The 27,981-nt window shown below is 45.5% G+C and overlaps 2 protein-coding genes across 3 annotated transcripts in view; both read left to right on the top strand.

The window, feature by feature from the left end:
* The first annotated feature begins 3 nt into the window (after positions 1-3).
* Positions 4-21,585, top strand: MATN3 (matrilin 3). Its single transcript, XM_055121350.1, has 8 exons — positions 4-604; positions 3,908-4,474; positions 6,991-7,116; positions 7,860-7,985; positions 10,067-10,192; positions 13,532-13,657; positions 15,608-15,718; positions 20,606-21,585. The coding sequence occupies exons 1-8, from the start codon at positions 4-6 to the stop codon at positions 20,659-20,661; spliced, it is 1,839 nt and encodes a 612-aa protein (XP_054977325.1). The 3' UTR covers positions 20,662-21,585.
* A 5,782-nt stretch (positions 21,586-27,367) lies between these two features.
* Positions 27,368-27,981, top strand: part of WDR35 (WD repeat domain 35) — a 63,516-nt gene continuing 62,902 nt past the window's right edge. For both annotated transcript variants that reach the window (XM_055122630.1, XM_055122629.1), the window contains exon 1: positions 27,368-27,503. In XM_055122630.1, coding sequence (XP_054978605.1) covers positions 27,480-27,503 — 24 coding nt within the window. In that variant the 5' untranslated portion in view covers positions 27,368-27,479. The remainder of the gene's footprint in view (positions 27,504-27,981) is intronic.

The following is a 27,981-nucleotide window of genomic DNA, read 5'->3' as shown; positions in this document are numbered from 1 at the left end:
GGAATGCGGGGCGGGGAGCGAGATGGGGGCCTTGCGGCAGGCGCACCTGGACAGGGCGGGAGCCGGCGCCGGCGGGCGGGGGCTGGGGGCGGAGGTGTCGGGGCGGCCGAGGGTGGCGGGGAGAGGCCGAGCCAGGCGGCACCCGGCCGAGCCCACCCAGACGCCCAGACCCCGGCCGCCTCGCCCCAGACATTCCGCCCCGGCCGCTGGAATGCGCGGACAAGGCTCCTTGTGGGCCCCGGGGCGGGGTCCCCCCCCTGCGCCCCCCGCGCCCCCGGGGCGGGGCCTCGCGCCGCGGGACCTTTAAATGAGCGGCGGGGGCGGGGGGCGCGCAGGACTCAGACCCGCGTGGACGGAGCGAGGCCACCCGAGCCCGCCCCCACCCCCATGGCGCGCCACCTCCCGGGACCCGTCCTGCTGCTGCTGCTGCTGCTGCTGCCGCCGCCCCCCGCCGCCCCCGGACTCCTGGCCCGGCCCGGCGCCCGGAGGGTGGGGACCCGCGGCCCCGGGGGCAGCCCCGGACGGCGGCCCGCTCCGGCCGCGCCCACCCGCGGCGAGCCCTACTCGGGAGGCGGCCAGCCCGGAGTGGCCCGCGGCGGCGCAGGTAGGGCGGAGGGGGTCCGAGGGAGGGAGGACACAGCGGGCCCGAGCACCTGCACCCCAGCCTGAGCCTGGCAGCGGGGAGGGAGAGAGAATCCCCGCCCCCAGCTCCGCATCCCCGGAGGAATAGAGGGTCTGGGGGGGAGCGTGTGGAAACTGAGGCCCAGAGAAGGCAGAGAAAGCTTCCCGGGGTCGCTCAGGGTCTGGGAGAGGATCACCAACTCCAGCAGCTGCCCCCCGTGGCTTGGGCAGGGGTCCGCAGGGAGCAGCGGTGGCCATGGTGGCACCGATGCACTTTGCAAAGGGGCCACCTCCCAACTCACTGCCCGGCACCTTCTGGGCTTCTACTCTGAATTCCTGGACATCCTTCCCTCGGGCTTAGGAGAGTATCCAGACGGGCAGGGCCGGGAGGAAGCCCAGGAGCCACCAGTGAACCCCAGGGCCTTTCGGATCACCATCTCCTATTCCACCTCCATCCCCCTGCCCGGAGAGGAGGTTCTCCTAGAACAGGCGGAACAGCTGGGGCCGCACCCCAATGGGCCCCCTCAGACACTCAGGCCGGTTGGTTTAGAAGCTGGCTTTGGTGAGGGTGCTGGAGCGCCGGGAGACCAGGCGCCCAGGGTGCAGTGGTCCCTCTCCCAAGCTGCATAGACCAGCACCGGAGGGTCAGCTCCTGGCATGGAAAACTCGGTGAGATGCCTGGAAGGTTTTCACCTTCTTTCCCTTAAGTGCAGCTCCCGTCTTGCTCAACAAAGGCCGAATGGAACTTTCTGGGTGTCCAGGCTCATCTGGCCAGATGATGCTCTGGACATTGGTCAGGGCTGTCCCCTGACCACCCTGCTACTTTCTGGGTGATGTGGAGAAGGAACAAATGGGTTCTTCTGCACCGGCCCTAGTGGGCTTGGATTTGAAATGGCAACAGCGTTATCAACTGGGCCAGGGACTGCCAAGGACCACAAGGGCTAAACGCACGCGGGTGGTAGCCAGCTCCTGGCTCAGGCCAGGAAGGTGATGATGGTGGTGGCTGGGGGGGAGTGAGGGGTGTGAGGTGATAGATTCTGTGTGGGGTGGTTATGTTCCCCTTGTCAGCACTCAGCCTTTATTCCATAGAATCCAAACCAATACGGAAGGATATTCCATTAATAAACACCGCATTCATTCCACATTGATCTAAACGCCTTTTATTCCCCTCTCCCCTTTTTTTATGAACCAGAAACTGTTTGCTATGGGCTTTTATTTCTCCCAGGACTGCCAGAAATTCCAGGGCAGTGTAATGATGTAGTGAACATGGAAACATTTTAGGAAATTCAGATTCTCACTTTCTCCCAAGGATCAAAGTGCTGCTTTTTTTTTTTTCTTAAGTAAGGAGAAGTGAGGTTTAAAAATGATAAAAGATGTTTTCTGGGGATTCTAAGCCAGGAGGTCATCAGTTGCTCACGGAATTGTCCACTACCCAAGTCCAGCCCCTTCTGTTCCTTTTCTATTCTTGCTCTAATAAAATGCCATCAACTTGGTGGCTTACTAGCAGCACGCGTGTAATTAATTCCTCAAGTTCTGTAGAGCCACAGTCTTGCTACCAGTCCCCTTGTGTGGCACCAGGGCTGTGTTCCCTTTGGATAATCTCAACCACACTTGCAAATCACTCTGGCCATGGAAAGAAACATTCTTGCAGCTGTAAGGAGTCAGAATTTTGGGGGGTTAGCGAGTCACACTGAGTGATGCTGGGGGCTTACTCCTGGCTCTGCTCTCGGGAATTACTCCTCGCATTGCTTGGGGGGATCATATGGGATGCCAGGGATCGAACCCAGCTGCATGCAAGGCAAACGCCCTCCCCACTGTGCTATCCGTCTGGCCCCAGACAGGGGCTTTTTTTTTGTTGGATGGGGGTGAGGCGGAGTTCTGCTCACGGCATCCCGTGTAACCCTGGACAGAGGGTCCTGTGTGAAAAGCCGAGTAGAGAAGGAACGAATCATGCACACTTGTAGGAATTTATTTGTAGTTGTAGGGAGATTATTTGTAGGAACGTTGCTACATAGGAACGTGATATTAGTATGAATGTGACATTAGTAAGGCTGTCTTTAGGGTGTTAGTGAAGGCATTGTCACGTGTGGCGCCACGCCATGTGCATTTTTTTTTCACTTCAGTTTATGCAAAGCTACCTCCCTCCTCCCTCCTTCCCCAGGGCGGCTTTTTGACATTGTTTTTCCTCTTTGCCCCCTTGCATGGTCATCAAGGGCTAGAAGGGAATTCCCAAGTTGTTAACAAGAAAAAAAAGACTTAATTCCTTTCGACTTAACTAAATATGTGACATAGAGCGTGTTTCGGGGGCGGTGGCTCACAGTCAGCAAAAAAGGATGTTTACAAAGTACATGAGCTAATGTTGATGTTTGTGGTGAAAACGGTTGCCTCAGTGAAGCCCCTGCAGACTGAAGTCAGGAGACCCCACGTCCCATCAGTACTCTGTCAGTTTCCGTCTCTTACACCTTCCTGAGCCTTAGGTCTCACCTGTAAAGCAGGCTGGAAGGTAATCTCCACACTGCTGTATTGCGACGACCAAATACGGGGCAATTTGGGGCCATCCTGGAGCAGTTTCAGCCCCTGGAAAGCAAGGGAAGCCTCTTTAAAAAGCTCCAGTGAGGGGCTGGAGTGATAGCACAGCGGGTAGGACGTTTGCCTTGCATGCGGCCGAGCTGGGTTCGAATCCCAGCATCCCATATGGTCCCTTGAGCACCGCCAGGGGTGATTCCTGAGTGCATGAGCCAGGAGTAACCCCTGTGCATCGCCGGGTGTGACCCAAAAAGCAAAATAAAATAAAATGAAATAAAAAGGTCCAGTGAGCCTCCCTCAGACTGCCCTTCCCGAGGGCCCTGAGACCTGGGCAAGAAAGGGCACAGGGAGGGTGCCTCATTGCCCCTCCCCCACCCGACCAGGGATACTTTGTCCCTTTGCCTCCGATGGCTGTGGTGCCCAGTGAAGGTCTGGCGTCCACCTATTCCCAGAGGTCAGGTGAAACCCTGGGAGTAGAACCTTACCGTGGGCACGAGGCACTTATAGGGACCCCCCTAGGGCCAATGCAGTTTGGAGGTGAGCTTTTTGGGGGAGCTTCTCCCTTCTCTGTTGATTCTCTCCAGGGGTCTTCTGAAAGCTTTCCACCCACAAACAGAGAATGGAGGTGGAGTGTTTGGGGGATACAGGCTCGTGCTTCGCCTGGCTCCCTCAAGGGCTCAGTGGGATGTGCATCACCCCATCTCACAGTGGGGTCCCAAGGTTGCTCAGCTGTCTCTGTCCCCCGCACTCTCCTCGGCAGGTGTGTGCAAGAGCAGGCCCTTGGACCTGGTGTTTATCATCGATAGTTCTCGGAGCGTCCGGCCCCTCGAGTTCACCAAAGTGAAAACCTTTGTCTCGCGGATCATCGACACACTGGACATCGGGGAGGCAGACACGCGGGTGGCAGTGGTGAATTATGCCAGCACCGTGAAGATCGAGTTCCACCTGGGGACCCACACAGAGAAGCAGGCCCTGAAGAAGGCCGTGGCTCGGATCACGCCTCTGTCCACGGGCACTATGTCAGGCTTGGCCATCCAGACAGCGATGGATGAAGTCTTCAATGTCCAGGCAGGCGCTCGGGGACCCGGTGCCAATATCCCCAAGGTGGCCATCATCGTGACAGATGGGCGGCCTCAGGACCAGGTGAACGAGGTGGCCAGCCGGGCACGGGCATCTGGCATTGAGCTCTATGCTGTCGGAGTGGACCGGGCAGACAAGGAGTCCCTTAAGTTGATGGCCAGTGACCCTTTGGATGAGCACGTCTTCTACGTGGAGACCTACGGGGTCATCGAGAAACTTTCCTCTAGATTCCAGGAAACCTTTTGCGGTAAGTCTTTGCTCCCCTCTAGAAAAGATGTTCTGTTCAGACATTGTGTACCCAAAGAGAAAGAGAGTTGGGGAGGGTAGAAATTTTAATGAAAACTTCAATAGAAGCACAGCTCTTTTAGTGCCTTTTCGGTACCAACTTAAACACACTTTGTTGATTTAGGAGTATAGAGCTGCCTTCTATATAACTTGGTCTGCTCATAAAATCTTCATGTTTGCATTAGAAATGTGAAAGTCTGCAAATATAAAGGACAAATGATCATGCTGTTCCCTGACGGGGTCAGAAAGAAAAATAAAAATAAAACACTCAAAACGTCTCTCTTCTCCCCTTTGCCCACCACTACATTTTTTCCAGATATATATTTTTTTAACTTCACCATCTCTAGTTTTAACAGAACTTTGCTTGTTTTCCTGCAGAAGAGGAGAAAGGAAGGACCTATGGGCCAGTCTAACAGTCAGTGGACAGGTAGTGAACACCAGTTCAGGTTTGGCTCCTTCTCTGGTGTTTTTTGTTATTGTTGTTGGTTTTGGGTCACAACTGCTGGTGCCTGGGAGACCATGGGGTGCCAGGAATTGAACCTGAGATTCGGGCACTCAACGCATGTCCTCCAGCCTTTTGAGCCATCTCCTCTGCCCTCTAAAGAGTCTGAATGGATGGGCAGAATTAGGTAGATTTCAGCTCACTCAAGAGAAAGCAATCATCAGATTCAAAAAGTATCCCTCTCAGGTTGCAGAGCTAACTCCAATGCTGGAGCATGCGCTTTGCATGCAAGAGGCCCTGGTTTGATCCCCAGCACTTCATGGCCCCCAACTCACTGCAGAGTAGGGGGCAGTGACCTCAGGTGACCACACTCGGAGTAGCACTTGCGCACTGTCAGGTATGTCCCCCAAATGTGAAAGTCAGCCATCACTAGTTTTTCAGGAAATGGGAACTGAGGTCTTGGTGTGGCTTAAGTTTGGCCTCGTCTCAGACCTGGCTGGCATCTCCTCTCTCTCCTGTCCCTACTGGACCATCACAAATCATCATTGACTTGGGTGGCATCTACTTGGCATTTGTTGATGCCACAGCAGAAGCGGGCTTTCTTTCTCCCAGGAAAACCCCCAGGGCTTTCGGGTGGGGACTTTTCCATAAAGATGCTGGTCTGTGGCTGAGTTGGGGTTAAAGCTAACAACTGGGGTTGGGCTCGAAGGCCAGGAAGGAATAGAGGTGAGTGGCAATCCTTTTTCCTTCTGGTACAAAAGACCTGCTTGTTCTGGGGGCCAAAATGTCCTCTCTATGGAAAACAAGACTGAGGGGCAGCTTGTTGTAGTCAGTGGGCTGGATCATTCCGTGAAAAGGCCCTTCTTGGGAAAATATTAGCCTTGTCACCTTGCCAGAGCGGCAGAGGCTGCGTTACCTGCCACAGGAGTGCCTGCCTCCAGCACGTCTCCTTGGCTTCTCAGATATGGCCTCATGCTTTGATTTTTCTCACAAACCATCTCGCTAGGAAAAGAAAATACAGTGAGATAGAAATGGCTCCAGGAGATGAATGATTAGCCAAGAAGATGAATGAAACTTGGCTAATAAAAATCTCATTAGTTTCTTTCTTTGAGTCTATTATCCTGGTAAATATTAGAGGTCCTGAAATTGCATTTGTGTACAAATAAACCACATTGCCCTCCCCCATTTGTATGTTCCCTTATGGATGGCCACCCAAGAGAGAATGAATTCTGGGTCTGCAAGAATGTCTGTATGTAACTTCTGTGTAGATGGAAATTGTAGAACCCTTGGGAAGCAGATTCTGATTGCAACAAAACCTTTAGCTTGTAGATCTTTAGAATGCATGTGATTATTCTTCCTCTTTTCTTCTCTTTTGTGTTGGGTCAAACCCTGTGACAGCGAGGGGTTATTGCTGACTATGGGCTCAGGGGTGATGCCTGGTAGTACTTGGGGGACCAGATGCAGTGCTGGGTATTGAACTGGGGTTGGTGGGATCTAGGTAAGTGTCTTAATACTGTTCTATTTCTCTATTCCTTTCTCCTCTTTTATGCCAAGTCTTTGTCGTAAGACGTCAGATATGTTGAAAAGAACACCAAGTTGTCTCACCCATGAAACTGCTCGGTTTTAGCTCCAAATTCAAAATCCCTGAGACTGGAGAGATAGTAGAGAGGGTCAAGCATGCCTTGCAGACAGTCAACCCAGGTTCAATTCTCTGTACCGAGTGCAGTTGCCCAAGCACCACCAGGAGTGATCCCTGAGTGCAGAGCCCGTGAGCACAGCCATGTGTGACCCATAAACCAAAACCAAAACCAATCCAGGATTTCTTTCTTTTTTGAGAGAATGGACAAGACCTGATTTGACATTAGTAACACCTTGTGTTTAAGATCAGTGATTTCTAAGCTGTCAGAGGCAGAAAATAGTCCATTTTTTATAGTGAACGAAAAAGAAAATCAGAAAGGAAGCTGGAGTTTTGACATGGGAGAAAGTGTTCAGAGAGTTTCTTTGGTGTCACATTGTTGTAAACGTCCTTTGCACAGCTGTGGACCTTTGTGTGCTTGGCACACACCAGTGCCAACATGTGTGTGTCAGTGATGGGGACGGCAAACACCATTGTGAGTGCAGCCAAGGGTATTCGCTGAATGCTGACAAGAAGACATGTTCAGGTGAGATGGTCGGGGGTGGGGGGTGGGTGTGGCCGATTGACTAGGCCACCTTTGGGGACTCATTGGGCTTTCGACTGGCCTTGTGCTTTCCTCCTAACAGTTTTTTGGTTAATTTACTGATGCTTATCAATCATTTCCCCTGAAAAAGAATGAGGAAAAAAATCGAGTTAATGCATAAATCATCCCATTGATTTTTTAAAACACCCTGCTGATTTTCTAAAAACAGTTAATAGGGAAAGGACTAGTAAAGGGGTGGGCCAAAACTCTTGGTCCTTTATATTAGTTGGGGATTTTCTTTAGGAGAAAGTAAGGATTTTACTGAATAAAAGACAGGCTGCCTTCTCCTCTCTGTGACCATGGATGTTCATGGAATCTAGAAGTTGAAGAACATAGAGAGTGATCCTTGTGCGTGTGGTGTTTGAATACTCAGATACAGCCAACAAAGAGTTGCTGCTGGCTGATAGATTAGAACTAGATCTGTTTTTTAAAAACTAAGAAAAAAAGTTTTTGAGAGAAAGAAAACTTAGAGATTATTTGGTATTTTTCATTTTATACCCAAAGAAGTAAGAGCATGCTCCAAGAAGACTAGGAAATAGTTGCCAATTTTGGTCTCACTGGCCCTTCTTTGATACTTCCTGCCGTGTGTGCGTGCATGCGTGTGTGTGTGGGGGGGGGGGTGGCCCATCATTATTTATTTACCAGTTTCCTTGTGGTTCACAAATGTTCTGATCATCTTTTGATAGAGATTGATAAGTGTGCTCTTAACACTCATGGGTGTGAACATATTTGTGTGAACGACAGAACTGGCTTTTACCATTGTGAATGCTATGAAGGCTATTCCTTGAATGAAGACAAGAAAACTTGCTCAGGTAAGAGGAGGCAGAGGCTTTACTCCTGCACCTCCCCATCCCATCCTCCTCCTTCCTTCCCCGCTGTTAAGGATAAGTCACACGGATGGGCAAATTGGTCTGTTTTTCTCTCTGGCCATCACAGGGCTGTCTCCGTGTCTTATTTGGAGCCTTGGAAATGTAGCTTGTATGTATTACAGTCCACAGGGCCAGTGTGTTGTGTTCATTTCTCTCTCTATGTTCAGTCCTATGGCTACTTTCCAAATGCTAAAGGCAATTTACTAAGTTCAAATGAACTGACACCCTACTGGAGGTGTCTTACTTACAAAGAGAAAAAGAGTGACTTTATAGTGGAGAAACTTGAACATCACCTGAATCAGGTGTCAAGGTTAATTAACATCATAGGTGATGACATCATATGTCTCCTGACATGACATGCTGAGGATACAGCAATGCTTTTGTGGCACTCTTGGACAAAATTTAGACTCATAAAAATCATTGGACAGATACACTTTTAGAAACATTCTAAAAATTAACTTTCCAGTCCTTTACACAAGTGACAAATTCATGAAAGCCACAAAGAGATGGAGTGAATATTCCAGATTAGGGAAGACTAAGAAGACATGGCAACTTAATGCCATGTGTCACCCAGATTGGATTCTGGAACAACAGCTAAAAAAGTGCAATGGTGGTGGAGCAGTTGGCAAATTTTAAGTAAGTTCTATCACTGATGATGTCAGTTCTATCACTGTTGATCTCTTGATTTTGATCCTCTTATTATGGTTGGTGGCTTGTGCAATAGCACAGTGGGTAGGGTGTTTGCCTTGCACTCGGCCAACCCAGGTTTGATTCCTCCGTCCCTCTCAGAGAGCCCGGCAAGCTACAGTGAGTATCCCGCCCACATGACAGAGCCTGGCAAGCTCCCTGTGGTGTATTGGATATGCCAAAAACAGTAACAAGAAGTCTCACAATGGAGATGTTACTGGGGCCTGCTCGAGCAAATGGATAAGCAATGGGATGACAGTGACAGTGACAGTGATTATGGTTGGATGGCATTTGGGGAAATAGTACTCTTTGACATTCTTGTAACTTTTTCTCTCCACAATCCTACAATACTTTGAAATTAAAAGTTGAAAAAATGATCATGGTTTAAAGAAGCATGGCCCAAATGGGGCTGCAGCTCAGCAGCGAGATCCTGTTTTGATCCCCAGAACCACTAAAAATCATTTCAATACAGAAAGAAGTGCACTGGGTGAAAAAATAACACCCCAAAACTGGGGCCCTGAGTTCTGATGCTGCTGCTGAATCCATTGATTCTTTGGACTCAATTTCCTTAATCAAAACAAGAGAGGGGTGAACTACAATTTATTCAAACTTTCATCTTATGTTTTTCTGAATCCAGTTTAATTAGCCACACAGTTGTTGATGTTCTGATTCAGAATACATACAAGAAACTCAAAAACATTGCCTTATTTATTTGTTTTTTAATTTTATTTGTTTTTTATTTGCTTTTGGGCCACACCTGGTCATATTCAGGCCTTACTCCTATCCCGGAGCTCCGGGATCACTCCTGGCAGTCTCAGGGAACCATATGGGGGTACCAAAATTGAGCCTGGGTCAGCTGTTTGCAAGGAAAACACTCTACCTGATATTCTGGCCCCAATATAGCAGTATCTTTTAACCTTTTTTTTTTTTTTTAAAAAAAGACTTTGTTTCTTTTTTTCCACTCCCCGTCCTACTGGTTGGCTTTCTAGTCTTGTGCCCTTGGTTCCCTCCTGCCCCAAGATTTTCACCCTTGGAGTATCCTGGAGACCCACAGGAGCCATATGGCCACTGGTTTAGAAATACTTCTTTAGAATATTTATCAGATACTTAGACTATAAAAAATTCATTGTAGATGATTTTGAAAAGGATATGGGGAAAGTAGAATAATTATTGTGTACGTGGGAGTTAGTTGGACTCAACTCTCTTCTAAGTGCAAATTGTAGTTCCAAGTAAGTTTTCCATTTGTTAGTTCTAGTGCAAATAAGATTTCTATCATACCAGTAGTAAAAGGTTTTCCTCCTTTAATTTGTTTTTTCCTCCTGGACCTTTGTTTGCAGCTCAAGATCAGTGTGCTTTTGGTACACATGGCTGTCAGCACATTTGTGTGAATGACCAAACTGGGACCCATCACTGTGAATGTTTTGAGGGCTACACTCTGAATGCAGACAGAAAAACATGCTCAGGTGAGACCTGCTCAACAAAAGCTCTCATTTTCACTCTTTTTATTGCAGTGCAATCCACTTGCAATTCTCTTTCAAAAAGAGATTCTTTTTTTCATCTTTGTGTTTTGGGTCATACCCAGTTGTATTTAGGATTGTGCTCAAAAATTACTCCTGGCTGCACCTGGGGTGCTGGGGATTGAGCTCAGTTCACCATGTGCAAGGCAAGTACCTCACCTGATATGTTATTGCTCCAGCCCATGAGAGAGATTCTTACAGGTAATTTAAAGAACTTGGATTCAGACCCTGCTGAGCTTATAGCCCAAGACACACATTACTCAAGGCTCAGAGCTCCCTAGGTTTTGCAAAGCTTAGATCACTCATGAAATTACTGGAAAGTGGTAGGGAGCACTGAGTTTGAGAGGTGCTCGCTGCGCATGGGATTCTTTTTTTTTCTTTTTTTTTTTTTTGCTTTTTTGGGTCACACCCAGCGATGCTCAGGGGTTACTCCTGGCTTTGCACTCAGGAATTACCCCTGGCGATGCTGGGGGGACCATATGGGATGCCGGGGATCAAACCTGGGTTGGCCGCGTGCAAGGCAAACGCCCTACCCACTGTGCTATCGCTCCAGCCCCGCACATGGGATTCTTATCTAGGAAAATGTCATATCTCTTACACTGGGAACTTGCAAAGCAAACAGGAAACTTTAGAGGAAGTCAGTAAGACAGTGACTATTTGGCGTCATAGGTGGAATGGGTCTTTTTCCAGTTAAAACTTGGCCTGGACTTCTGTAGTGTTAATGCTTAATTAGACAAGGTTAATTATTTAGTAAAGGGGACTTTGTCAGTGACTGAATTCGAGCCATACAGGTCTTCCAGTAAGCTTGCAGCAAGTCATTTCCTGACAGCTCCTAGATGATCAGCCTTTGGTGCATCTGAACTTTCTGGCTTGGTTCTGAGCCCCTGCCAATACTCGTTAGTCCAATTAATTTGACTTCAATTCGCTGGCAGAATCAGGGTGGCATTTATAATATAAATACACCCCTAAGAATAATTCCCAGCTCTCAGGCGGTATTTTAACTTTGACACATTCAATATTGTTTTAGATTTTATGCATATTTTTGTCGCCCTTGATAATATCTATTATGTGACCTTTTCTAAGATAGAGGAAGGAAGGGAAATAGCTTATCGCTGGTACTTACTCCCTTTTAAAGGGGAATATCAGCACAAAAGTAGCCAGCACCTCTTTTATTCCCGGGACTGTATCAGAGACCTATGGAAATGCAGAGAAACGTACATTTCTACCTCTTACAGCCACATGCAGGCTGGGCATAAAGAGAATCAGCACTGTTAGAAGGCAGAGGGTCTTCAGAGAAAGGAAGCATGCTGTCACTGTGGGCCATGGAGAGGAGGAAGAGACGGGGGAAATGTGGTATGACAGGATGTGAACCATGAAGGGTGGGGGAGAGCAGAGTACAGAGGAGTGACTCCTGTTGGTTTGTGCTGGGGTGCTGGAGCAAAGCCTTCATGGGTGCAGATGACCCAGGGCTGCACTACTGGGCTGACAAGGACAGCAGGTCCTTGAGTAACATCGCTTTGTTAATGTTCTTTGACATTGCAATGATGAGAAAAGACAATCCTAGGAGGCTTTGTAAAAGATAATCTTATTCCCTAAAGAAGACATACAGTTGGCCAGTAAACATCTGAAAAAGTGCCCATCATTACTCATGATTAGGGGAGTGCAAATCAGAACAACAATGAGATTTCACCTCACGCCTGTGAAAATGGCACATATCAAAAAATCTGGTTAAGAGCCAGTGTCGGCAGGGTTGCAATGAGAAAGAAATCCTCACCCAGCACTGGTGGGAGAAAGTCACCTGGTTCAGCCTTTATGGAGATCTACACAATATGTCTATTTGAAGTGAAGTAACAGGGCTAGAGTGATAGCACAGCAGGTAGGGCGTTTGCCTTGCACGCGGCCAACCCAGGTTCGATCCCAGCATCTCATATGGTCCCCTGAGCACCTCCAGGAGTAATTCCTGAGTGCATGAGCCGGGAGTAACCCCTGTGCATTGCCAGGTGTGACCCACAAAGCAAAAAAGAAAAAGTGAATAAACAGAAAGTACCTCCCCCACAACCCCAAATTGCGCCTGAGGTTCATTCCAGTGATTCTCCGGGCAGCAACTATTGCCCACTTTGGAAAACTAGCCTAACGAACAAGAGGAACTGTAGATCTGGGGTGAGAGGGGAACAAAACATTGAAGTCTTAGGCATTTTTATAAAAATAGCTTAATTGTTGTGATTCAGATTTAGAAGGAAAGAATCAGCACCCCTCTTGTGCCCAGAAGTGCTGAGGCTCATTCCTGGTTCTGTGCTCAGGATTCAGTTTCATGAGGGGATCATATGTGGTGTCAGTGATCACACTGAAATTGGCTGCACACAAGGTCCCAGCTATCTGCAAGAAGTAAAAAGGATGTGTGGCAGCACCTCGATCCCTGGACTCCTTCTCCAGCCCTCATGAGACTTTCATGGAGATGATAGGGGCGGAGGCTAGTACTTTGCCCAAAACTACCTTATAGGCTGCACAGAGCCCTGGCAGGTGTTTGAGCATGGACTGACCATTGAGAGGTACAAGGGGAGCTAGTGTAGACCCCCGCAGGGGCAGAGGGAGGGAAGGGCCTCTGGAAGTTACTAACAAAATTGCCACGTCTCTTTGTCCTGGGCTGGTTTGGGACATGGGGCTTTTGGAGGTGCTTCTCTGCTTCCCATGCAAGTTTAGGCAATCTGCCTTCCTCTGAATATCTTTTCTGGGGACCGACCCTCACTTCTTCAGTAGCCAGTCACACACATCTGCAGCAGCAGCATCATTTCATGTTTGTGTGTGGGAGGATGTGAGGGAGGGTTTCAATTCCCTCCAGGCAGGACCTTGGCTGTGGCCCCTTGGTCTGTCCTCTGGACACCCTTGGACTGAGCTCCATGTGTGCATAGAACCTGAGTTCTCTCTGGGGATGGTGATGAGGCTTCTGAGAAGAGGAGATTTGGGCAGCGTGGATGGCCATCAGAAAAGGTAAACGGTAAGTTTGGGCATGTAATGGAGCCTCTGGGCAGCTCCAGGGCTGTGAGCTGGAACAAAGAGAATGCAGCCCCAGCTGTCTGCAAGGAGTATAAAAGGCAAAGGTGTGTGAGAGCCAAGGTGAGGCTCAGGACATTTAAGATACAGACGAGGAATGTTGGGAGACATGGAGCTCTTTGCTGGAGAATCCATTCTCTGCAAGGTTGGATGCAGAGAACCAGCCCTCCCCTCTGTGCTTGCTTTTCTGTTGTGATATGTGGGGTCTTCTCCTCCCTGCATGCTCATGGCCAGCGCGGAACAAGTGTGCCCTGGGATCTCACGGATGCCAGCACATCTGTGTGAATGATGGAGACGCTTCCTACCACTGTGACTGCTTCACAGGCTACACCTTGAACGAGGACAAGAAGACGTGTTCAGGTAACCCTGTGTCGATTCTTTCACAGAATGTTCTTCTCGGAGTGCGCATTCTTCTCCCTACTTCTGAAGCCTGGTGCCGAGTCTGTCTCCTTTGCAAATGGCTAATTATCCCAGCAACATTTGTTGAAAAGATGCTTTTATCCTCCATTCACTGTCTTGGTACCCTTATTGAAAATGAGTAGACTGCAAATGTAATTTTATGTTTCGATTTTCAGTTCTAATTACACTCATCGGCAGAGCTATCATTATGACAATGCCATGCAGTCTTACTCATTGCAGCTTTGTAGTGTTTTCAAATCAGGAAACATGAGTTCTTTAGCTCTCTTTTTATGCTGTATGTTTTGGTTTTCTTGGATTCCCATTTACATTTTAGGATCAGCTTGTCAACAGCAGAGCCTGGCCAGCTACCCGTGGCGTTTTCGATATGCCAAAAACAGTAACAAGTCTCACAATAGAGACGTTACTGGTGTCTGCTTGAGCAAATTGATGAGCTACGGAATTACAGTGACAGTGACAGAAATTTTGATTTACAGTCTTGTTAATGGAAGGGGCTTCATGCACACAACGTTCCAATACCACATTTGTCACAAGTGTCTGCTTCCCTTCACCTTTGTTTCAGGGTCGCCTCCCAACCAACCCTGACACCGTTGGTAAACTCAGTTTTGTAAACTAATTCTCAGGTGCTGTTGTCTTTGATTACTTGTTAGTCCCTTTGTGTGTGTGTGTGTGTGTGTGTGTGTGTGTGTGTATGTGTGTGTGTTTAATATCACACATATGAGATTATTTGTATTTGTCACTCAATATGATACCCTTCAGTTCTATTCACATAGTGGCAAATTGCCTGATTTCATTTTTTTCTTGGAGCCTTTTGTGATAGTGTTTCACTGTGTATATGCACCAAAGTTTCTTTATCCACTCATCTTTTCTTGAACACTCTGATCTTGTCAACTTTGTGCAAAAAATGGCTGCTGAAACTTTGATATTGTTGAAAATATCAATTTGTATTGTCATTTTTTTTGGCTTTTTGGGTCACACCCGGCGTTGCACAGGAGTTACTCCTGGCTCATGCACTCAGGAATTACTCCTGGCAGTGTTTAGGGGACCATATGAGATGCTGGGAATTAAACCCAGGTTGGTCGAGTGCAAGGCAAATGCCCTACCTGATGTTCTATTGCTCCAGTCCAATATTGTGGTTTTAGACATTTTCTAATCCTTTACTGTGGCATGTCTTTTTATTTAGGGATTCATCTCAATGCTGTTTTGTAGTTGTGGCTTATCAATTTTGCATCCTATTCAATTATGGGAACTCTTGTAGGAATGGCTACCTCAATTAATTATGAAGGAAATTGGAGTTAACATCATTGTTCTCTCAGGTTCTCTGCTTACATGTCAATACAAACCTGAAGTTTTTTCCCTAAGGAGTTTATGAATAAGAACTAGAATTCTCACTTCAAACTAGTCAATGTAATAATAATTATTTGTTTAGGAGTGCAGGTAATATTTTGGCCATAAAATATAGAGGATTATTTTACTTCTATTTATTTTTTGGGTGATGGATGGTTAAATTAAGGGCTTCATAAATGCAGGGCATGTGCTATGCTCTGGAGGCACACCCCTAACCCTCAATTTCCCTTTTTTAATGAGGACATGACTTCAAAAGAACACTTTGCAGTATTCACTTTCCCTTATGCCAAGTATCCTTTATTATTTTTTAAAATCTACTTTATAGCATGGAAAACTTTAATTACAGAGAATAATACAATGAACTCACACATAATCAGCTTTGACAAGTATAAGCTCCTCTCCAGCATCTAATGCTTTTCTTCGGTGACATTCATATTTCCGTTTCCCCCTCTTTCTGATTGCCTGGAAAATGAACTTAGGCAACTGTGAATTGTAGACTTCCTGATTTGCTGTCACTTCTAATTAGCTCTAACATTTTGTGTGCAGCCATTGAAGAAGCACGGAGACTCATCTCCACAGAAGATGCTTGTGGATGCGAGGCCACGCTGGCATTCCAGGACAAGGTCAGCACATATCTGCAGAGACTCAACACCAGACATATCCTTTCCGGAAGATGTTCTGTTTCTGCTTAAGTCCAATCTAGGCATGACACCAGAGATAAATATTACAAGATAGCCCATGATCAGGATCCTAGTCATTAAGTGTAATGATGAGCAATATTAATAATCTTCTGATTTTATACATTTAAAAATGGACCGTTTTACCCATTAATATACATATTAAAATTGTCCTTCTTTCCTTAGTGTTTCTGAACACTAAGGCAGACTGAAGCTCAGCGCTCCAAATTGAGATTGAGCTCTTATTAACACATGATGCTTTTAGGCTGAGCTGCTGTAATGTGCCTTAGTTAAGAGTCCATGTATGTAAAGCTGAGTCATGGGCTATGAATAATAAGGTGACACGTGGGCTGGCCAAGTTGGTCAAAAAGTTGATTTCTAAGGAAGCATGGTGTTATTATAGGAATCTTTGCATTTAGATTGGTTTTATTTTTTCAGACAAAGGAATTACTGAGGAATAGTGTTTTACATATAGTCCAATTTAACACTGTCCCTGGAGACTTAGACGAGTGGGGGATCACATCCAAAGGTGCTTTATTTTGTCTAGTCTCTTTTCAGAAAAAAAGAAAACAACAATGATTCAGGGGTTGAAGAGCTAGTATAGTGGATAAGTGCTTGCTTTGCACACAATCTACCAGGTTTGATCCCTGGTCCCACGTTTGGTCCCTTGAGCCAGGAAAATACCCTCAGAGTCAGAACCAGGAATGAGATCTGAGTACTGCTGGGTGTGGCCCCCAAATGAAAACCTCCATCCCCCAAATATCAGTCCCTCCTGGAAATAAGTGATCAAATGGGAAGCATCCCCCAACTTCCTTTGAGCCTGCTAACACCTTCCTGGATCACTGAGTGGGTGTGTCACCCCCCCCTTGCAAATTGCAAATACTGCAAGATGCCCGATGTATGCAGAAACCAGATTTTCAAGAGGCATAGGGGAGGAGTGCACACAAAAAATTTCAGAAGAGTCATTTCTGATCCTTCTCTTCCTTTAGTTTGTCTTCCTAAAATGCCCTTGGTGTCAGGGGGCGCACTGTTGTTTTCCCCCTCCTGCTTCAGTTTTCCCACTTTCCTAACTTCACACAAGAAAGCAAGCCTTTTCCTCAGCCTGAATCTTACTTATTAAGGTGAACTTACTGAAATAAAGTTAAATTCTCAGACAACCAACAAAGGAAGAATTAAAAACTCACCCACAAAATGTCAATGGTTTTCTGGGCCGGAGAGATGGCACTTGGGTCAAGGCACTTGCCTTTCATGTGGTCAACCCAGCTAAATCCCTGGCACTACAATATGGTCCCCTGAGCACCACCAGGAGTGATTCCTGAATGCAGAACCAGAAGCAAGCCCTGAGAACAGCCAGGTATGATCCCCAAACCAAAATAAACACAAAAGAATCAGTGATTTCTAGCCTCCAGAGTGTAAACCTGTGCACATTCACAGTAATTTCCTATAGTCCATGAAAGTTATTGCTTGACACATAGTATATCTGTGTAAAAATTTCATTTTATAATGTTAGATTTAAAAGTGAACAAACAAAATATTATAAATAGTGGCTTTATTTCTGCCTTAGGGGTTCTTGAAATATCTCTCCTACTTTCACTTTGAAAACCAGTCTTTTTGGGTGTTTTCCCCAATTTTATAACTTTATTAAGTCATCAGTTTAGTTACTGACATTGAATATTCCAACACCAATGCCCCCACCATTGCACCTTCATACCACCATTATTTCCAATTTTCCCAACCACTTTTTGTTTTTCTTTTTGGGTCACACCCGGCAATGCGCAGGGGTTACTCCTGGCTCTGAACTCAGGAATTACCCCTCAAGGTGCTCAGGGGACCATATGGGATGCTGGGAATTGAACCTGGGTCTGCTGCGTGCAAGGCAATCGCCCTACCCACAACCCCGACCCCCCACCCCAACCAGCAACCTTTTAAGTCTGCCCCCATAGCAGGCCCTCAATAACTTATTTTATATTGCTTGTTATAACTCCTTTGCTAAAAGGATGATTAGAACATGTTTCCTTGGAAGAAATTTAGTGAAGATTGTTGTATCTCACCATGGAGCCATTAAGCCCTTGTCTGAGAGATTACTAAAATGCTGTTACAGGTTAAGCCTTCTGTGTTTATATTTTGTTAGTAGTGATTGGTTGCCTTCTACACTAAATCCCATCCAATTTTGGCTTGTCAGTGTTATCAAGTTTGAGACGTTGCTCCAGGAAGTCCAAACTTTTTCAAGGGGTGATAGAGCTGTAATTAAATTTTTAACTGGGTGGCAGCTTTGGGGCCTGTGTGTGCCTGTCAGGGCCTCTAGAAGTACAGGTTATGGGTGGGGGGAGGTAGCCCATCTCTGACCCTGTGAAAACATGGAGATTTCAGTCACAAAACCCGAATATCTGCGTTTACCAATAGATTAATTTCTGGATGAGGCTTGTCAGAGCAGAGTCCAGACAGGAACATGGCAGCGATTGTGCAGTGTGGAAGTTTTCAGGTGCTGGAGCTCATTTAAAAATTTATTTATTTATTTATTATTTTTTGTAATTCAATATTTTATTTTTATTTTTTGCTTTTTGGGTCACACCCGGCGATGATGGGGTTCCTCCTGGCTCATGCACTCAGGAATTACTCCTGGCAGTGCTCAGGGGACCATATGGAATGCTGGGAATTGAACCCGGGTTGGCAGCGTGCAAGGCAAACATCCTACCCCCTGTGCTATCGCTCCAGCCCCTAATATTTTATTTTTTACAAATATTTTTTTCTTTTTTTGGGTCACACCCGGCGATACACAGGGGTTATTCCTGGCTCTGCACTCAGGAATTACCCTGGCAGTGCTCAGGGGACCATATGGGATGCTGGAAATCGGACCCGGGTCAGCCACGTGCAAGGCAAATGCCCTACCCGCTGTGCTATCGCTCCAGCCCCTTTACAAATATTTTTTTAATGAATCCCTGTGAGATAGTTACAGACTTACAACCTTTCGTGATTACGTTTCAGTCATACAATGATCGAGTACCCATCCCTCCACCAGTGCCCATTCTCCACCACCTATGTTCCCAGTATCTCTCCGCCCTCCCCGCCTCTATGGCAGGTACATTCCCTTATACTCTCTCTCCTCTTGGGGTGTTATGGTTTGTAATACAGGTAGTAAGTGGCCATCATGTTTGGTCCTTTATCCACTTTCAGCACACATCTCCCATCCCGAGCAAGCCCTCCAACCATCACTCACTTAGTGGTCCCTTCTTTATCCCAGCTGCCTTTCCCCCCCACCCTCCACCCTCAGCATGTGAGGCCAGCTTCCAAGCCGTGGAGCGATCCTCCTGGGTCAGGGCTCTGTTAGGATGGGCAGAAAACCACTGCTTTAAATCAAAACTTCATAAAGATTCCATCCCTTCCCACTTCAAGCCTTCCCTTGAGACATATTTCCAATGAAATTTTACTTTATGCTTTAGTGATTTTGTGTCAAAATTTTAATTTGGGGAATCAATAATATGCTCAGAATAGTTCTAACAATAGTTCTAACAATAGCTGAATGTATGGGTGTTTTATTACAATTATTATAATATTTGTAATAATAATCGTATAATACAATTACAAATTATTACAATAGCTAATAATGTAATAGCTATAAAATCCAGATGCTGCTAAAATTAATTAACCAAAGAAAATTAATTCAAAGGTAAATTTCAAAGGCCAGAAAGATAGTACAGGAGGTAGGGCTCTTGCTTTGCATATAGTAACCCTGGTTTGACTCTCTGGCACAACAAATGTCACCTGAATACCACTAGGTGTGATTCCTGAGCACAGAGTTGGGAGTTAAAAAAAAAAGAAAAAGGGAAAAAAAGGAAGGTAATGTCAATGTAAATTTACACTAGAGGAGTGTAATAAGATTAACATCTTGAAGTCTTTCTAAAATGAATGTAGAATAAAACTCTGAAACAAAGAAATACAAATACAAGGAAAACCAAATTTATTTACTTAAAATATTTTATTTTAGAAAATGATGGTAGACATCAATTCAGTATATTAATATTACATGAGGTACCTGTAATAATACATGTAATATCACATGAGATTTAAATGTTGAGTATAAATTATATTGATTTATGACAGAGCAAAAGTGCTCTCTTATAATTTAAATATATGGTGAAAATTTTCATATAACTTAAATATGCAAAAGACATAACTTGTTTATCAAAATATTTTAGGTGATACTTAAGGAAAATATTTGAAGATCACTGTTTTATGTCATGCTTTTATGTCATGCTCTTTAGTAGTTTTTTGGTTTTTTTGTTCTGTTTTGTTTGTTTTTTGGGTCACACCCGGTGATGCACAGTGGTTACTCAGGAATTACTCCTGGAGGTGTTCGGGAGACCATATGGGATGCTGGAATCGAACCCGGGTGGGCTGTATGCGAGGCAAACGCCCTACCTGCTGTGCTATTGCTCCAGCCCCATGTCATGCTCTGTAAAGAATATAATTTTTTAGCTTTAGACATTTGATGAGAAAACAATTGTTTTATTTTTCGTTTTTCGATTTTTGGGCCATACCTAGAAGTGTTCAGGGCTAATTCCTGGCTCTCCACTCAGGGATCACTCCTGATGATGCTCAAGGGACCATCTGGGGTGCTGGGGATCAAACCAAGGCTGTCTGCTGTACTGTCTCACCCGCTCCAATTTTACTTTCCTGTACTTGCAATAGAATATATGTGTGTATGTATATTACATTCTACTCTAAATAAATAAAAGAGTAGTAGATGTGCAAATATATATGTGTGTGTGTGTGTGTATGTCCTCTTATCTTATCTAGGGGTGTTTAAAGTGTGCTTATGTCTTTTAATGTATAAGAATAAATGGTATTAGCCTTAACAGATAGCCACTTGATGACATTTTAGAGAAACTGCAAGCAAATGAATATGGACAAATACATCGCTAAAATGCTAGAAATTTTCACCTGAAAATATGGAAAGTTTGGAGTACTTAATAACCCTTCTTTTGTACACTCCAGCGCAATGATAGGTACATGAGTGTGCTGGTTCAGAAGTCTGAGAAACTCTTCTGAAAGAGTTTTTTTTCAGAAAAAACTTCTGAAAAGTTTTTTTTCTGAACTCTTCTGGAAAAGTTATCATCTTTAAAATCATTATTAAGAGCAAATTTTAGTGTTTCTAAGCTATGACTGTGAATGGTAGGAAATAGTGTGAAAAGTTTGATGTTTCTTATTCACCAATTGAGCCACTTAATTTTAAAATGCTTATATTAATAAGGGCTGGAGTGATAGCACAGAGGGTAAGGCGTTTGCCTTGCACACGGACTTACCCGGGTTTGATTCCTGCGCCCCTCTAGGAGAGCCCAGCAAGCTACTGAGAGTATCCAGCCCGCAGAGCCTGGCGCATATTCAATATGCAAAAAACAGTAACAACTAGTCTTACTCACAATGGAGATGTTACTGGTGCCCGCTCAAGCAAATCGATGAGCAATGTGATGACAGTGATACGGTGATATACTAATGAGCATATTTAAAATGTTAACTTTGAATCTATTTTTTTCTCTATCATACTTATAAACATAAACCAGTTTTACTATGGGAGTATAAAATATACAAAGCATGCATAAAAAAGATTATATAATTGAGTGAATATAATTTAAAGTATTTAACACTCTCTTTGTTCACTTTTCTAGAATATTATTAAAGTTTTTATCAGAGGATTTTTAACATGCTCAAAAATTGCTAAGACAGATCAAGTGACCATGTATATCATTTTTATTCATTCTGATGTTAAGAAGAAATATACATATTTTTGTATATGCATATACAAAATTTAAGACTTTAGTTGTGAATTAAGTGTTTTAACTTTTTGCCAATAAAAATTCCATGCTTACATTAGGATTTAATCATTAGAATGATATATTAATAGATATTTCTATAAGAAGTAATAAAACCTAATGATCTCTTTTAGATTTTTAAAAAACCTAGCTTTTCGTCAGTTATATATTCCATCATTTGCTTTTTTCAGTCTTAGAGCTTACAACTTTTAGAAGAAAGTTTAAATTGTATAACACTCAGTTTTCTTTCTGGTTTATTTTGTCTTTAGTATAATTAAAATGTATTGTGCAAAAGTCTTTATGTTACTGTTATGCCTTCTTGTGACATATCAATCTCATCTATTAACATAGTTCCTTAAATCTAAATAAAATTTAATATCATTTCGAGTGTATTACAACTTCTTGTGAATGGAAAGAATGTTCCTTGTATTTTCTTCTTTTCTTCTTTTACATCACACCCAGCGATGCGCAGGGGTTATTCCTGGCTTTGCACTCAGGAAGTACTCCTGGCGGTGCTCAGGGAATCATGTGGGATTCTGGAATCGAACCCGGGTCAGCCACGTGCAAGGCAAACGCCCTACCTGCTGTACTATCGCTCCAGCCTGGTTCCCTGTATCTTCAAGTCAAGCACTTGAAGTTCAAATTTTCAGGTGAAATAGAAAGGGTTTAATCAAGAATGTTGTTGGGGCCAAGGAGATGGCTCAAAGGACTTAAGTAGATACTTTATATAGGAGAGCTCAGGGTGGTCTTCAGACTTCCTGGTCTCCAGATCATTGGGCTGCTTTAAGAGGTAAGAAAACAAACAAAAACAAAACAAAAAGACTGTGGGGGAGGGAATAACAGAACATTACCAAAATTGATAAAATGATGAAATTTACATTAATATACCTAAAGCAAATATAATCTACCGAAACAAAGAATTTTTGGTGGTGCTCGGGGGACCATATGTGGTGGTGGGGATAGAGCCAGGGTTCGGCTGACTACACAGCAAGTGCCCAAACTCCTGTACTATCTCTTTGGCCCCCCAAATAAGAGCTATAAAAGAAAGACATGAAAAGTAAATATATCAGCGCAGTCTATGTTATACAGAAAACATGTTCTTTCTCAGTATTTTAAAAGGACAGTATGTGAGCATACTTCTTTTCCAAACTTTGTGTACACAGAATCAGTAACATACACTAACATATCACAAAAATGGTGCTAGCAAAGGAATGTGCACTCTTATGCAGGGACTAGGGAAAGGGTTTTATTTTTTTAATTTTTTTCTTTTTGGGTCACACCTGGTGATTTTTTTGCTTTTTGGGTCACACCCAGCAATGCACAGGGGTCATTCCTGGCTCATGCACTCAGGAATTCCCCCTGGCGGTGCTCAGGGGACCATATGGGATGCTGGGAATCAAACCTGGGTCGGCCGCGTGCAAGGCAAACACCCTACCCGCTGTGCTATCGCTCCAGCCCCTAGGGAAAGGTTTATAAAGATGATTTTTTCCCCTAAGAGTGTGAGCATGAGTAGCTATTTTCAACTAATTGCGTCTTCAACTGGACCAGCTGTCTGAGATTCCCTGGCTTAGCTGATACTCATTTGTGTCATGAGTATGCCATAGGGAATCACATCAGGTTCCAACAGCTCTGGGGAATTTTAGTTTAGTGCTGAAAATACAGATAAATCTTCCTTTGAAAATAAAAATACTCTCTCAATGGGATGGGATGAAGTTTGGGAAAAATTTCTCTTTCCTGATTTGTGCAGTTTCTTGGGCACATCATAAATAATATAAAATAACTTTGAATGGAAAGCCAGAGAGACTGGCTGAGGCAGAACACATATGGGCTTGCTGTTTGTGGGGGTAGGGGAGGGCATCAAAGTATAGATTATTGGGGGCTGGAGTGATAGCACAGCGGGTAGGGCGTTTGCCTTGCACGTGGCTGACCCAGGTTCGAATCCCAGCATCCCATATGGTCCCCTGAGCACCGCCAGGGGGAATTCCTGAGTGCATGAGCCAGGAATGACCCCTGTGCATTGCCGGGTGTGACCCAAAAAGCAAAAAAAAAAAAAAAAATTCAAAGTATAGATTATTCAGGATTGCAGGAAGATTTGATTTTGGCTGGGGTCCAAGTATGACAGGCACTAGGGACCATGGTCAATTCTTAGTGTGTTGGGTCAGGCAACAGACTTAGGTCAAAGGACTGAAATATCATTGTCTGAATTGGGGGAAATCTCTAGGTGGATGAAATAAACTCCTGCTGTATATGCTATATTATACAAACAACACTGATGCCGCAAAGGGAATCAAGTTACCAAAACACATGAGGTACCTATCTATGCCAGGAAACTGTAAATCATATATAAAGGACATAGATTGAGACCTTAGGAAATGGAAAAATATTCCATGTTCATGGATTGAAGAATCAATATTGTCAAAATTATCATCCTACCTAAATTATTACACAGACTAAATAGCAATCCCAGTCCAAATCTGATGACATTGTTCAAGGATTTAGAATAGTCAATAGATACATCAATAAAATTTGCATGGAATAAAAACAAACAAACAAACACCCTGAACAGTCAAAAACAATACCTAGAAACTTAGAGGTATCTAACCCCAAACTATTGTAAAACTATTATAAAACATAAGAGTGCACATTCCTTTGCTAGCACCATTTTTGTGTGATATATTGTGGTAATCAAAAATAGCATGGTACTGGAATAAGGATAAAATCTCTGACCAAAGGGTGAGAATCGAGGTCCCAAAGACAAATCCCCAGATTTAGAGTCAACTAATATTTGACAAAGGAGCTAAATACATGAAATGGAGCATAGACAGCCTCTCAAACAAATGGTGATGGGAAGACTGGATAACCACATGTAAAAAATGAAGCTGGATTAAGTCTCACACCTTAGACAAAAATCAATTCAAAATGCATCTAAGACCTTGAGGTCAAAGCAGAATCCATAAAATACACAGAGGAAAATATAGGTATAATGCTCTAAGATTTGGACTGACAAAGGCAATTGAAACAAAAAATAAACAAGTGGAACTATATCAAATTGAAAAGTATCTGCATGGCAAAAGAAACACAGGCTAAAACTAAAAGACATTCAAGTTGAATGGGAGAAAATAATCACTCAATAAATCAGATAAAGGGTTAATATTCAAGATACATAAAGCACTAACAAAGATCAACAACAAAAAATCCAAAAACCCTATTCAAATGTGGGGAAATGAAACAAACACTTCTCTGAAGAAGACAGTCAGATGGCATATAGAGGCCAGAAAGAGAGCTCATCTTCACCAGTCAGTGAAATCCAAATTGAAGACATGAGGCATCACTTATACCAGTAAGAACAGCACATATCAAAAAACTTGGGAACAATCTATATTGGTAATGGTGTGGAGAATAAGGTATTTTCATCCACTGCTGGTGGAAATGTTCTCTGGTTTAGCTCCACTAGGGGAGTAAGAGGTGCACAGGAGTTAACTCTGGGAGACTCACAGTCTGGGGTCTTGGTCTCACCTGGGGGTGCAGAAGTGTATATATACATACACACACATATATATATACACACATACACACACTTTTATACACATATATATGTGCATATCTATATATGAATTATCTATACATATACTGGTGATGCAGAGGTATAGATATGAATAAATCTAAACCACAGAGCCAACAATATAGTAGTAAGCATGAGACTAAACGACAATAATTAAACTTAAAAATATTTCTGTTAAGGAAACAGGCTGGGGGTGGGGACATCTGTGAAGTTGACACTGGAGGTGGGATTAGTATGGTGCCATGTAGGCCTGAAACTCTATTAAGAACATTGTCACCATCATCATCCCATTGATCATCAAATATCTTGAGTGGTCTCAGTAACATCTCCATTCGTCCTAGCCCTGAGATTTTAGAAGCCTCTCTTTACTCTGTCCTTCCCAACGATGCTGCATTGGAGGCTCTTTCAGGGTCAGGGGAATGAGACCCAGCATTGTTATTGGTTTTGGCATACGAATACACCACGGGGAGTTTGCAAGGCTCTCCCATGTGGGCAGGAAACTCCAGTAGTTTGCCAGGTTCTCCCAGAGGAGAAGTAGGCTGTAAGATATTGCTTCACGGCTGCACACTTCCAGGAGCTTGCTTTTGGGTCTCTGGATGCTGGTCATGGATGGGATTCCACACGGTGCTGGGGGCAGTCCCTGGGTGTGACCGCCTAGCTACTGGGAAATGGGAAATCTGGGCAGAAGAGGCCCAGTCCTGATCCGAGCAGCCTTAGAAGTCTCAGCCCCGGGTCCCACACACTTGGGTTCCTCTGCCAGTACCTTCATGCGAGAGGCTCATCCGAATGTGTGGAGAGGGGCCTTGAGCATGGCTGTGGCTAGGCTCCGAAGGTCTTGGGCCACCGGGAGCTCTGCTTGGGGCGGGGAGGGAAGCTGGAGCCCATCCACTCTGCCCTATTATTAAGAACAACTTTGCAAATTAAATTGTGGGGTCCCGTCCTGTCCAGCAGGGAGGACCCTTCGCGGGGCTAAGGAGGGGACGCAGCCGGATGAACAGCCGAATGAACAGACGCAGAGCCAGGAGGAGGAGAAGGGAGAGAGTTTATTCTACTGCAGTTACAATACTTATACCTCTCTGCTGGGAGAGGGTGGTTTAGTATGCATTCTTGGACCCCCATAGGAACAGTAGTAGAATGCCAATCAGGCATGGACGTTGGCTAGTGAGAGACAAATGGCGAAATGATAAGATCACAGGAATCCCAAGGAGCCTCCACTTGACTAGACAATTAAGAGCCAAGCTCTGTAAAATGGCTCCCTACATTAAATGTCTTAATGAAAAAAAAAATCAAAACAAAACCCAAACAAGCACAAAAACGTGTAAAAGGGAAAATTAAACACAAAAACATGCATGAGAACACAAAATAATTTCATGGCATTTTTCTAAGCTCTAAATTACATTGTAACTCTCCAAAAATCCGTCTTGGACAAAAACAAAAGGATCAATTGAAGAAAGAAATAAAGTGGAAAGGAAGAAAATAGAAACAGTCTACTCTGGGAGAGAAAGAACCAAACATCCCGTTTTTTTTGGTGGTGAAGAATGGGCACTGGTGAGGGATGGGTACTCCATCACTGTATGACTGAAACGTAATCACAAAAGTTTGTAAATCTGTAACCGTATCTCACGGTGATTTATTAAAAAACATTTTTAAAAAGAGAGGGGCAAGGAACGCCCCCAAGGCAATTACCAGGCGCGAGGGACATTCTGTTTTTTAAATAGGGATCCTCAGGCTGCAGTGAGAGTTTACAGCCCTTAAGAAGCCCTGAAATAAACACCGTCTCCTGCCGGGAAACAGCTCAGAACTTCTGAACAACCGCTGCCCGCGGTTCCGGGACCGCAGGCGCCAGGGAAAGGCTGCAGCTTCCCCAGAGCTCTTCTGCATTCGGATTTGGCACGGGTGCCAGCGCACAGAGCAAACGACTTTGCCCGATCCACAACGCCGGGGCTTTGGGCTCCCCCAAACATCCCCCTGGGGGTCTCCTCCGGGCGTGGTACTGGCCCGCTCGGGGGCCAGTTCCACCGCGACCGTCTGACCCGGCGCTCGCCCCGCGCCCGCGCGCACAGGAGGCAGCTGGGTCGCCTGCAGCTCCCCAGGCCCGCGGGAGAAGGCCCAGAAGCGGGGGCCGAGCCCCCTACAGTATCCGGGCTTGGGCGCCCCCTGGCCAGTGCCCAGCATCCGCGTCCGCGCAGGCGCAGGGCGCGCGTCCCGGACAGCGCCACCCCGGAAGTTCGCCCCGCGGAGTCCCGGATGCGCCCGGGCGGCGGCGGTTGCCAGGGCGACGGGAGCTTGCGGGGAGGTGCGGGCTCTCCCGATCGGCGCCGCAGCCCAAGTTTCCTGTGGTGGATTCTGAGAGCTGGGGCGTTTGCAGAATGTTCTTTTACCTGAGCAAGAAAGTGAGTTTCCCCGGGAGCGGCCTGGCCCGGGCCGCGGTGGCGCTTCCCCGCGGGCGCTTCCCCCGAGGGTGCCCGCATCCCGCCGCGGCTGCAGCCCGGCCAGCCCCCAGCCTCCACCTGCAGCTCCCCGGGCCGCCTCCTGCGGCTTCTCCTGGCTCCTGCGCTCCTGCAGCGGGTCCTGATCGCGGCCAGCAGCCTTCTCGCCCGACCCTCCTCCTGCCCCGCGGGGCTGGCCCTTTCCCCCGGGGGATGCTGTGATGGGGAGGGGCGGCAGGACACAGCAGCCCAGGCATGCGTCTCTGTTTCCCGCGTTGCTGATCCCAGGTGATCCCGTTTGGGCTCATCACTGGCACCCTGGGCAAGAGAAAAAGGCATGAAAGTAGGTAGCTGGGGTTGGGGATGTGCCTTGGATGCGGGACGCTCTAGGGTCAGAGATTGTGGCATGGATGGCCCTCGGCGCACGCTTGGCAGTGAGGGG

This window comes from Sorex araneus, chromosome X, assembly GCF_027595985.1.
Source record: "Sorex araneus isolate mSorAra2 chromosome X, mSorAra2.pri, whole genome shotgun sequence".
Taxonomy (NCBI): Eukaryota; Metazoa; Chordata; class Mammalia; order Eulipotyphla; family Soricidae; genus Sorex; species Sorex araneus.
Note: the sequence above shows the minus strand (reverse complement) of the source record. Positions and strands in the feature narration are given on the sequence as shown.